This window comes from Carcharhinus amblyrhynchos, chromosome 5, assembly GCF_965287045.1.
Source record: "Carcharhinus amblyrhynchos chromosome 5, sCarAmb.v2.hapA, whole genome shotgun sequence".
In the NCBI taxonomy this organism is placed as follows: domain Eukaryota; kingdom Metazoa; phylum Chordata; class Chondrichthyes; order Carcharhiniformes; family Carcharhinidae; genus Carcharhinus; species Carcharhinus amblyrhynchos.
This window is the reverse complement of record NC_137328.1, coordinates 81,428,055-81,441,296: the sequence shown is the minus strand read 5'-3', so window position 1 is coordinate 81,441,296 and position 13,242 is coordinate 81,428,055. Positions and strand designations below refer to the sequence as shown.

At 42.0% G+C, this 13,242-nt stretch overlaps 1 protein-coding gene across 5 annotated transcripts in view; it reads left to right on the top strand.

The window, feature by feature from the left end:
- Positions 1 to 13,242, top strand: part of rgmb (repulsive guidance molecule BMP co-receptor b) — a 156,834-nt gene that overhangs the window by 126,736 nt on the left and 16,856 nt on the right. For 2 of the 5 annotated variants that reach the window (XM_080189079.1, XM_080189078.1), the window contains one exon: positions 12,937 to 12,974. The exons of 2 other annotated variants lie outside the window; for them this stretch is intronic. In XM_080189079.1, the coding sequence (XP_080045205.1) occupies positions 12,937 to 12,974 (38 nt within the window). Of the gene's footprint in view, positions 1 to 12,838; positions 12,975 to 13,242 lie in introns of all 5 variants that reach the window. One more of the 5 variants, XM_080189076.1, reaches the window with a different exon arrangement.

The window sequence follows — 13,242 nt, the reverse complement described above, 5'->3', positions numbered from 1 at the left end:
TCCCCTGACCTTCTGCAATAACCTCTTGTGAGGTACCTTGTCAAACGCCTTCTGAAAATCAAGAAAGACCACATCCACTGGCTCTCCTCTATCCACCGCCCTAGACACATCCTCATAGAACTCCAGTAAATTTGTCAGACACGACTTCCCCTTAACGAAACCGTGCTGCGTCTGCTCTATCAAGCAATTCCCCTCAAGATGCCTCGCTATTTCCTCCTTGATGACGGATTCTAACATTTGTGTCTCATTGTAATTTCTCCACAGTTGCTATAGGCAGCAACTGTAAAATCGAAAAGGCCATGCACCTGAAGCTGATGTCAGCAACACATTTATATTTTTTAAGATTTAGGTAACGTTTTTTTGTTTGCAAAGTACGTCATGAAGACAGCAGTTTTGTAGGTGGATCTGTTCTAGGTGTGGTAAGCATTTCCATGGACCCAAGTAAACAACAGTGTTTCAGTGGAATTTGGTTTTTATTTCCAAGCAAGACATATTAAAAAAAAAGTAAACACTTGGAAGTCTTTCTCTTTTTGAAATTTATTGAAAGCATATTTTGTCTATTGGAATATTGCTAGTCTGATTTGAAGCTTAAACGAATAGCAGACTGAATGAATGAGAAAGAATGCCATTAATAATAAAAAAAAATTAAAACCCTATGGTCAGAAATTGTGAAGACAGGCTGTATAAACATTTCCAGGAAGAAAAATAAAGTTACTGTTGATCTTGCAAATACTTGTGCAGTTTTTAAAATCCAAATTCAGGTACAGTGAGTGCCACTTTAGCTTTGCCATGCAGGCAAGCAGTGATCTTAAGTTGTACATTCCAAACAAGGATCCAACTCCACAAACAAAATCATAATCCTGACAATACAAATAAAACAATTTTTCTGATCATGCAAATTAAGTATTCCTAATGGTGCAATTAAACAAATTATTGTACAAATCAGTGATCTGACCATTCAAAGCAAATACTATCCTAACTCTCTGATCCAAACATTGATCCCAATAGTACATTCCAGTGATCCTGACTACACTCCAGACAATCATAGAACCGTACATCTTGTCATTTACATTCTTGATTCATAAAACAGATTCTCATGCTCCACTTTTCTCCACTCCCAAATATTTTCTGTCCCAGATTCCCATTGCATTATTTTTCTCTTGCCTTGCATTTTCTCACCCAACTTTACTTTGCATTTCCTCTGCATCCCTTTGCATTCACTTCACACACACTTCTCCTTTCATCCTTGTTTTACATCCTCTCCTTTGCCTGCTACTTTATTAAGCCTTTTGGCTAAGGCAGTAAAGCAGTTCCGTTCCATGGCTTAATGTGCGTCCAGTACTACTGGCTTCAACTGCTGCTGCCTCTGCATATTGTAGATTAAAACAGCTGTACAGCTCCCAGTTCATTTAGCTGGAGAACAGGGCTGGTAGGGTTGGACAAGCATGGAGTGTTGCAGTGGAGTGCGTTGGAGAGTAGTGAGATGAGAATTTCATTGCTCTGTGTCATTGAGCTCTGCTCACTGATTGGGCTTTCAAAACCTGAAAGCCTGATCTGAAAGGCTAATGGCTGGCTTGTTGGCTTTGGCTTCTGTATCTTTATTCCTATTGAAGAATTCAGGGAGCATCCAGCTTCAATTTTTTCATCAAGAACATATTATGTCTGCTCTGAAAACTGGCATCCAGTTTCCAGTCCAGGTGTAAGCTAAGTGAACCACAACAAAGGTGTGTAGGAATGGGTGGGGAAGGGCATTCATTTCCTATTCTTACTTGACAGCTTACTAGACCCAGCAAAACAATCTTTTTTTTATTTATTAGTCACCATTGAGGCTTACATTAACACGTCAGTGAAATCCCCTAGTCGCCACAGTCTGACGCCTGTTCAGGTCAGTGTACCTAGCTAGCATGTCTTTCAGATTGTGGAAGGAAACTGGAGCACCCCGAGGAAACTCATGCATTCATGGGGAGAATGTGCAAACTTCGCACAGACAGTGACCCAAGCCGGGAATCAAACCCGGATCCCTGACGCTGTGAAGTGGCAGTGCTAATCCTGCAGCAGGCGACGGTGCAGAGGGACCTCGGGGTCCTTGTGCATGAGTCGCAAAAACCCAGCTTGCAGGTGCGGCAGGTGGTCAGGAAGGCGAATGGGATGCTGGCTTCATAGCGAGGGGGATTGAATATAAAAGTAGGGAGGTCTTGCTGCAGCTGTATAGGGCATTGGTGAGGCCGCAGCTGGAGTACTGTGTGCAGTTTTGGGTGCCGCACCTGCGCAAAGATATTTTGGCCTTGGAGGGAGTGCAGAGGAGGTTTACTAGGCTGATACCGGAGTTGAGGGGGTTGAGCTATGAGGAGAGGCTGAATAAACTGGGCTTGTACTCGTTAGAGTTTAGAAGAATGAAGGGAGATCTCATTGAGACGTATAAGATGATGAATGGGATGGATAGGATAGAGGTGGAGAGACTCTTCCCGCTCAAAAAAGGTCAGTAGGACTAGGGGGCACAGCCTCAAGATAAAAGGGGGGCGGTTTAGAACGGAGTTGAGGAGGAACTTCTTCACTCAAAGGGTGGTGAATCTCTGGAATTCTCTGCCCGTTGAAGTGGTGGAGGCTGCCTCGCTAAATATTTTTAAGACGCGGGTTGATGGGTTTTTGATAAGCGAGGGGATTAAGGGTTATGGGAAGAAAGCGGGAAAGTGGAACTGAGCAGCGACAGATCAGCCATGATCTTATTGAATGGCGGGGCAGGCTCGAAGGGCTGGATGGCTTACTCCTGCTCCTATTTCTTATGTTCTTATGTTCTAATCACCGTGCCACCCCAACTTCTAAGTGTCATATAGTCTACAGCTGATGGCTGTTGAACCAAAATGACAGGAAACTGGTTTGATATTCTGCACTTTCCAGAATCTACAGCAGTGCGTATGCCAAGTGAACACTAAAACCGGTTTTTGTGATTTCAGTTTTGAAATAAATGACTTTGACAGAAGCTGCTTTAATTGAGAGCTGCATGTGCAATTACTGTGCATGTGTGTTACCTGGGCTCTGTGAGCATTGACTTTCAAATGATACTGTTTTCAGACAGTAATCTAGTGGAAAATAATGAAATTGTCAGTGATTTAATGTAAAGTAATTTAAATGAGATGAGATGCTGGTGAAGGGTGGTGATTGGTTTGATAATGTTGGCAAATAACAAAAATGAACTTTTTATTTGAACCTCTTTTTCAAATAAGAACTACAATTCGCAGTGATTCTTTCCATAAAATATGCATAATACTGTGTTTTTACTAAAAGGTAAATGTGGCTCACACTATGACAGTATATTTTCCTAAGTTAGATTGTTCAGATCATTTGAACCTGAAAATTGCTCTGTGTGATGTAGAACACAACATATTATGGTATAACGGGTAAGGAAAAAGGTAGATTTCTGAACTCTAAAGGTGGAAAAGGGTATGGGGAGAGCACTGGAGTTTGGTGTTGAGATAGAGCATCAGCCATGATCATGTTGAATGGTGCAACAGGCTCAGAGGACTGAATGGCCTACTCCAGCTCCTATTTTTAATGTTAACCAAGTTCACATGGAGCACAGGTCAGAGATTGATTTTAACATTATGGTCCCCAATTTTCCAACTTGAGTCCTCTTGGAACTTGGGCCCAGGTTTTTACCATGATGGAGAGCCTCTCTGTCATGGCAAAAATGGAGGATGACTCCAGAAATACTAAGACCTGCCCCTGAACATGGTACTTCCTATTTTTGTGGAGTTGGGCCAGACTTCGAGCATACACGGTTTATGCAGGCACTGGCCACTTATAAAATCAGTCAGAGTATGCAAACGAGACCAACTTGTCTGAAGTTGAGGATTCGTTTGGACAGCCAAGGTACATCTGTGGAAAGGTAAGGTACCCCTTCGGATATGGTCCTGGGACACCTTTGGGAGACATAAGGCACCCTTCAAGAAAAGTAATGTATCCTTTGGGAAAGATAAGGCACCCTTTGGAATTGTTAGAAGTAAATGTGCTTGTGCATAAAACGTCAGAGGAGGTGATGGCCTAGTGATATTATCAGTAGACTATTAATCCAGGGAGTCAGCCAATGTTCTGGAGACCCAGATTCGAATCCTGCCACAACTGGTGGAAGAATTTGAATTCAATAAGAAAAAAATCTGGAATTAAGAATCTGCTGATGACCATGAAATTATTGTCGATTGTTGGAAAAACCCATCTGGTTCACTAATGTTCTTTAGGGAAGGAAATCTGCCATTGTTACCTGGTCTGGCCTACATGTGACTCCAGAGCCACAGCAATGTGGTTGACTCTCTGAAATGGCCTAGCAAACCACTCTGTCCAAGGGTAACTAGGGATGGGTAACAAATGCTGGCCTAACCAACGTCGCCCACATCCCTTGAACGAATAGAAAAAAGCATAAACTCATTAGTGCTGTGAAAGACCTGTCAGATGACTTGGTGGAAGGTATAAGGGCAAAGAGTGGTAGGTGGGGTCATGGGTTTACATAAATTGATGCTAAGTTGTCATAGGGGCTATAAAGAACCATGGAAGTGTTGGAGCATTGGGGCTATGAGGGATATGGAGGTTGTGATAAGTGGAGCATTGGTTGCCATAGGGGTATGAGGGGTCATGGGGGTATCAGGTGGCTTAGGTTGACAGGGATGGGGTATGGTGAGTGTGTGTAGGAGTGGAGGGTGATGGCTGGAAGGCTGTTTTTGGTGGCAATCTTTTATTTAATTCAACAAATTACTCAAGCACAGAGGCAGGCTGACTGTCCAACCTGCCCCTGCACCCATCAGCCTCCAGAGACAGCAGGCCTGACTGCTATTCAAATTCTGCTTTCCCAGAATAAAAATCCGAATTGTGGGCTGCCATTTTCAAAGGTCGGGGTCACAGAGCTGGGAATTCTCCCATCTCTGTACACCTGACCTGGGAGCGCAAATCAAGGTTCTGGTGTCTCTATCGAAACACAAGTCGGTGTGTTATGTATTTTAGATTCAGTTAGAATATACATTACAGTGCTAGAAAATATTTCTATCCTCTCGTACGCTTTTCTTTCATATATATTAGATACTGGAATTTCTCAATATTTTAATCTTAATAAAAGAAGTAACTTGCATTTCTAGCATTTTATGATATAACAGTGTCCCAAAGGGCTCCATTGTGAATTCCTGCCTTATTGATGTATTCACTGTTGTAATGTGGGAATTGCAGCTCATTTATACTTTGCAAGTTTCCACAAACAACAATGTGACATTGGACCACGTACAATTAACTCCTGCCATTCGCACCTCCCTCCTTTGTGATCTTGCTTAACTGTGTAAATCTGTTTCCATATTCCCGAAAACTCGCTCACCCGCCATTATAAATGTAAAACGCTGGATACCATCAGTGTAAAAATTATAACCAAAGACCAAAAAAGACATTTGACACAGAAAATCTTGTCTCTCTGTGAAGACTCACTGCTTCTTGGCTTCAAACTTGTGCAATCTGCCAAATCAGCAGAAAACCACAAGTTCACAGATACAGCTAAACAGCACACATGCACCTGGTCCCAAAATTTTAGTAAAGAATATACTGTATGTACTGTACCTCATAAAATTCTTCAGAAAGCATAAAAGAAACATCTTTTGTCCTCAAAAAAAGCATGCACTGCAAATGTCTCTTCATTGCGCCTGCACAGTCTACATGTGCAATTTAATTTTAAAAATTGTTTCCATTTGACTTCATTGATCTAACACTCTGAAATTTGGCAATGGTTGGAACATCTCGAATTCAGATTCATTATAAACTCTGTTCACAATTTCACCCTTCACAAAATCTCGTGGAGCCCCCATGAATGACAGGAGTTGACTGTAATCACTTTTAAGTGATGGCTGACAAATAAATGTTGATCAGGAAACTGGGAGCTCCCTTTTTCATCTTAGAGCAGTACAATGGATATTTACACCCATCTTTGAACATAAGAACATAAGAAATAGGAGCAGGAGTAGGCCATCTAGCCCCTCGAGCCTGCCCCGCCATTCGATAAGATCATGGCTGATTTGTCGTGTCTCAGTTCCACATTCCCGCCCTCTCCCCATAACCCTTAATCCCCTTGCCTATCAAAAACCTATCAACCCGCGTCTTAAAAATATTTAGCGAGGCAGCCTCCACCACTTCAACAGGCAGAGAATTCCAGAGATTCACCACCCTTTGAGTGAAGAAGTTCCTCCTCAACTCTGTTCTAAACCGCCCCCCCTTTATCTTGAGGCTGTGCCCTCTAGTCCTACTGTCCTTTCTGAGCAGGAAGAGCCTCTCCACCTCTATCCTGTCCATCCCATTCATCATCTTATATGTCTCAATGAGATCTCCCCTCATTCTTCTAAACTCTAACGAGTACAAGCCTAGTTTATTCAGCCTCTCCTCATAGTTCAACCCCCTCAACTCCGGTATCAGCCTAGTAAACCTCCTCTGCACTCCCTCCAAGGCCAAAATATCCTTGTGTAAGTGCGGCGACCAAAACTGCACACAGTACTCCAGCTGCGGCCTCACCAATGCCCTATACAGCTGCAGCAAGACCTCCCTACTTTTATATTCAATCCCCCTCGCTATGAAGGCCAGCATCCCATTCGCCTTCCTGACCACCTGCTGCACCTGCAGGCTGGGTTTTTGCAACTCATGCACAAGGACCCCGAGGTCCTCCTTGGTACTGCACTGTAGTGTCAACCTAGTTATGTGCTCAAGCTGTGGAACAGGACTTTGACTCAGCAACAATGAAGGAACGGGTGATAAGCGGCCAAGTTTGGGCAGAGAGGAAACTTGTAGACGGTAGTGTTCCCTAGCAACTGCTACTTTTGTACTTGTAGTTGGTAGAGGTTGAGGATTTGGTCTGGAAGATTGCTGACTTCATAGGTGATAAACATTGCAGCCACTGTTTGCTGGTGGGGATGTTATGAATGTTTTAAGGTGATGGATGGGGCAAGCTGTCTGGACACTGTCAAGTTTCCTGACCTTTGCCGTGGGACCCTTACTAGCATTGGATGTATTGCATCACTGACTTGGACCTTGTAGGGTAGAATGGCTTTGAGGAGTCCAGAGGTGAATCACTCACTGGAATATCCAGTATTCGACTTTTTGTAGTAGCCATAGCAGGATGCAGCAGTTCAAACTGAGGTTGTGGGCCAGTGGTGACATCAGGAGATTTGATAATTCGGTTGAATGTTAAAGGGAGGTGGTTAGACTCTCTTATTAGAGATGGTCTTTGCCTGGCACTTCTGTGTCACTTACCATCGCAAGGCTGGATGTGTCGAGGTCTTGCTAAGTATACAGTTGACAATCACATCAGAAGATTGGAGAGTGAAATGTATTGCACCCTGAACTGGCTCCCAATACCCCCTTACTAAGTTTCAGTGTACAGTATCAGTTTCTAATGTATGAACATCCCACTGATATTAGGCCCCACCTGGAATACTGCGCCCAGTTCTGGTCATCACACTTTAGAAAAGATGTGAAGGTCCTTGAGAGGGTATGGAGGCGATTTCCTAGAATGGTTCCAGAGATAGCGGATTTTAGCTACAGGATTAGTTTGGAAAAGCTGGGATTGTTCTCCTTGGAACAAAGGAGCTGGAGATTTGATACAAGTGTACAAGATAATGACAGGCTCAGATAAGATGGACAAAAACTCTTCCATTAGCTGTAGTTACAAGGAGTGGGGGAAGAGGGTCATGGATTTAATGTTTTGGGGCGAGAGTTGCAGAAGTAATATGAGGAAGAGGTTATTTACACCATGAGTAAAATAAGCCAAAATTTGCCGATTTGATTTATTATTGTCACATGTATTAGTATACAGTGAAAAGTATTTTTTCTTCTGTGTTAAATAGACAAAACATACTATGCATAGGGAAGGAAAGGAACAGGTGCAAAATGTAGTATTACAGTCATGGCTAGGGTGCAGAGAAAGATCAGCTTAGTGCGAGGTAGATCCATTCAAAAGTCGGATGGCAGCAGGGAAGAAGCTATTTTTGAGTCGGTATGTGTCCTCAGACTTTAGTATCTTTTTCCTGATAGAAGAAGGTCGAAGAGAGAATGTCCAGGACGCATGGGGTCCTTGATTATGCTGGCTGCTTTTCCATGGCAATGGGAAGTGTAGACAGTGTCAATTGATGGGAGGCTGGTTTGAGTGAAGGGTTGGGCTTCATTCACTACTCTTTGTAGTTTCTTTGGGTCTCGGACAGAGCAGGAGCCATATGAAGCTGTGATACAACCGGAAAGAATGCTTTCTATTGTGCATCTGTAGAAGTTGATGAGCGTTGTAGCAGACATGCCAAGTTTCCTTAGTCTCCTGAGAAAGTAGAGGCGTTGGTCGTTCCCCTCCATCTATAGTATCTGCATGGAGGGACCAGGAGAGATTGTTGGTGATCTGGACACCTAAAAACTTGAAACTTTCAACCATTTCCGTTTCATCCCTATTGATGTACACAGGGGCATGCCCTCCACTACGCTTCCTGAAAGCGATGATTATCTCCTTCGTTTTGTTGACATTTGAAGGAGAGATTATTGTTGCTGCATCAGTTCACCAAATTCTGTATCTCATTCCTATACTCTTGTCATTGTTTGAGATCTGGCCTGCTACGGTAGTGTCATCAGCAAACTTGAAAATTGAATTGGAGAGGAATTTGGCCGCACAATCATAGGTGTATAAGGAGTATAGTGAGGACCTGAGGACACAGTTTTGCAGAACACCAGTGTTGAGGATAATCGTGGAGGAGGTGTTGTTGCCTCTGCTTACTGATTGCAGTCTTGAGTTTGCTGCCACAAGAGTGTTGAGAGTGGCAATGATTTCAAAAGGAAGTTGGATGGGGCATCTGAGGGAAAAAAAACCTGCAGGTTTATGGGGATAGAGCTTGGGAATGGGACTCACTGGACTGCTCCACAGAGAGGATGGGCTTGGTGAACTGAACGGCCTCCTCCTATGCTATATTGACTCTGGTTCTAAGTAGAATAAGGCTTTAACACAGGACTCTCTGACTGAGAGGAAAGAGAGTAAGAATTCTCACAACACCAGGTTAAAGTCCAACAGGTTTATTTGGTAGCAAACGCCACTAGCTTCCAGAGCACTGCTCCTTCATCACTCACCTGACGAAGGAGCAGTGCTCCGAAAGCTAGTGGCATTTGCTACCAAATAAACCTGTTGGACTTTAACCTGATATTGTGAGACTTCTTACTGTGTTTACCCCAGTCCAACGCTGGCATCTCCATCATGAGAGAAAAGAGCACATTCCTCTCATTGATGGACATTGATGGATATTCTGGACAACAACTTGCATTTATGAGATTCCCCTCAACCCTCAGCTGAGGAACACTGAAGCCATTTGCAATATCCCTATATTCTCGCCAAGATGACCTAATTCAGCACAGACCAAGGATAAAGCTTTCTGTCTTCCTGATCTGCTTATTCACTCAAGAGTATTGGGAGAGGGGGACCCTGAGTGCTTATTTCAAAAAGCATCATGATGCTTAACCTTAATCTCAGAGTTACAATGCTATTTATTGCTCCGTTTCTATCGGGTCTGTTGTTTTTGTGGAGCGATGCTGAACATTTTGATCAGATTTATACAGATCTGCCCTCTGGCCAAAATGAGTGTCTGACAAAAAGATGATTTGTAGCTGAAATGTAAATGTAGTCAATTTTTACAAGCTATGTCATTCCTTACAACTGCAATGTAATAAACCTTTTGTCACGGCTGCCCTAACCTCAGTGCAATAACAGCCCAATTCATGCCCGTTGACCCTGTCTTCTTTTGCTGTCTGCTGTGACAAGTCCTTGATGCAAATTAATCTCTTACTGAGAATTAAATGAAATGGTCTCCATGATCTACCTCTGTATATATTGTACAGAAGAAGAAGGTTGCAGTTTGTGTCAAGAGCATAGCACATCTTAGTGATGAATCGGAGCTCAAAAAATATTGGAACTCTCTTGACTTTTTGTGTCTGAACATGCTGCAGCCTTGTTTTTTTTTATCATGCTTGTGTCAGTTCATCCCATCAAATATTCATGTAGAGTAGCCACCAGCAGTACCATTCTCAAATATATAGTACAACCTATGATAAAGTATGTATTATTTGTGATTTCTTTTTGATAAAAGACCAGTGCAGAGTATATGCTGTGCCTGCTCCTATGGACATTATAAAGACAAGTGTGCAGTGGATAGAAACATAAGAAATAGTCTGAAATATTGGCCAAGATATCAGGGAGAATTCCCCTGTTTTTTTTTGGAAATGATGCCTTGGGAAGTTTTACATCTGTTTCATATAGCACTCCCTCAGTGTTGCACTAGAGTACCAGAGTGAATTGCATACTCAGACTCTAAGGTGGGATTTGAACACACAACCTACTGGCTCAAAAGCATGAGCATTACAAATTTAGCCATGGCTAACTTAATGCAGTGCAAGATTGGCACTCTCTCTCCTTTACCCCAACCTCCCACCCACCACAGTCCCCACCATCTGCCAGACACTCTGCCAGCTCCCTGTACATATTGGCCCCGTGCAGGAGTAGGTCATATGGTACCTCCAGCCTGCTTCAGATTCAGTAAGATCATGGTTGACCTACAACATGAACTCCACTTTCCCATACCCTATGATTCCTTTGGAGTCCAAAATTCTTTTGATGTCAACTTTGAATATCCTTAATATTTACATCTGAGCATCCAGAGCACTCCGGCTAGCGAATGTCAAAGATTCACAACCCTCTGTGCAGTGGAATTTCTCCTCCTCATTTTCCTAAATGGATGTCCCCTTATTATGTGGGTCACTGATGATGTTAAGGAGTTTAATATAGTAGTACAGTGTTATCACCCTGCTGACTGACCATTACTTCAGAACAACAACAACTGAGGCATAGCAGGATGTTTTGTTACTGGAATTGTAAGTGAATTAATGAAAACTTTAGATTGAATATAAGATTTGAACTTATGTTAATTCCCCCATGTATTGAGAAATAAAGTGAACAATTGTTCTTGTGGGTGATATGATGAGGTAGAGGGCATACAAAAAAATGGCTTTCACAACTTGAGGACATTCTAAATTGCTTCACAGTCAATTTGGCTAATTCAAAATTTGAAACTCATGAAATTAAAGACAAATTATTGACTGCAGTTAGGCAGTAGAAGACAGAGAGACAGGCTATAATAGCAAATCAAATTGGAAGAAAATGACTGGTGTTGCCTAATAAGGATCAGTAATTTTATCTCCAAGTTTGTTGATAACACAATGATTGTCTCTTTTTCCTTTGTTACCCATGCTAATATATTACCCTAATCCTGTGAGCCCTTATTCTTTAGTGTAGCACCTTACTGAATGCTTTTAGAAAATCCAAATATACTACTACCAATTCCCCTTTATCTATCCTACTAGTTACATTCTCAAAAATCGTTAATAGATCTGTCAAGCACAACTTCCCTTTCATAAAACCATGATGGCAGTTCCTCATTGGGTAAGGATTTACTATCAGTTCCTTAATAGTGATTCCAGCAATTTCCTGATGACTAATGTCAGGTTAACTGGCCTGTTTCTGTGTTTCATTTCTCTGTCCTACCTTAAATAGCAGAGTTACATTACTGTTTTCCAGTCCACTGGGACTGTTGAAGAGTCTATGGAACTTTGAAGGATCATGACCATTGCATCTACAACCTCTGTAGCGCCTCTTTTAGAACTAGATTATCAGGTCCAGGGGATTTGTCAGCCTTTACTTCCATTAATTTCTCCAGTTCATTTTCCTTCTCAAGTTTTGCACTACATAACAACTGCTTTTTATTTATTAATATGAATTACTTTAGGTTCCTGACTCTTGTCTGGCCCTTGGTTCCTATTATTTCTGCTATGTTTGTTTTTGTCTTCTGCTTTGAAGACAAAAACAAAATATTCATTTTCACTGTCTCTCCCGTTTGCTTAGTCACCAATATAATTTCTCCTGACTGGGTCTCTCATGGATCCACCTTTACTTTCACCATCATGTTGGGATAGTTGAGCTTAGCTGGAATGGTAGTAAGGAGACTAAAATTGTCTTTGTACATTTTGAAAACAGGCCAGAATAATGAACTTCTGCTGAAAAGTCTGCATCTGTTGGTGTGACGGGACAAAGCTTGGCTGCAATTTTTCCAAGTTTGATAGGTTGTTGACACTCACTTTCTCATTTGGGAAAGGTATCAGAAGGTGATTGATGCCTGTGTAAATGTACCTCAACAGGAACTAATACCTCCAGGAGGGGAATAAATGGAAGCCATTTGTTTTACACTTTGTAAACCAAGACAATCTATGTTTGACAACTGACCTGTTTATGTGTACTGTGGTATCTTTAGCAAATTTAGATGAGAGTTTTTTTTGCGTGTGTGCTGTGTGCTCTGTTCTTTTGATATTATTACCAGTAGCCCATGTTAGTTGACGTTAAGCCTGTATGAGGACATCTGATGTACTGCCTTTAACAAGTGTACTGATCGTAGGAATACATTGGGAACTGTTTGACACAAGGCTGAAAGAAGTCTTTGTGTGATTTGTTGGGGAGACCGCTAGAAGGCAAGAACAAACATCCTTAACTTGACTGCAAGCTGATAGGGTTCATGCCAGATAAGTCACAAAGAGTGGAAATGCTGATGTCCTTCCCTTATCAGATGTAAGATGAGTTTTACTCAGCTAGCATTGCTAAGCAGTGAATCAAATTAGCAATGTAAATCTACTGAGCTCTGCTAGTGGGGGGGAAAAATCTACTTTTTGTAGATTATTAAAGAATTATGCTGTTGGTTGAAGAGCATCCTTAATTTTGTACCAATCCAGAAACAGTGATAGCTAATTTGTTTTACAGATGAGCTTGGTTGCCTAGTGATGTGTGAACCATCGTTCTGTCAAAGGAGCTGCTTTTTATCTCTGAGTGAAATGAGTGTCTCCTGTGTTATGTTTCAGATGATTAAAAGCGCTGTGGAGCTCAGAAGCATTTTCTGGTGAGTTTTCTTTTTCTCCCTTTTCCTCTTTGTTCCCTCTAAAGGAATTCATCACTTTCTGTTTCACTTTGCTTTTCTCCCTGCCAAGTACGGAGAGTCTCGGGCAGACGCATTGTTTTTTTTAATCGAGGCTGCAGAATTTTAACTGCATCTGTTGTTGCTATCCCTACAAGTAAAACATTGTTTTAGCTTTGTGACATCAATAGATTGTCTGTCATTTTTATCTTGTAGACACAGCCTGAGAACATTGAGTGCATATCCCTAACTT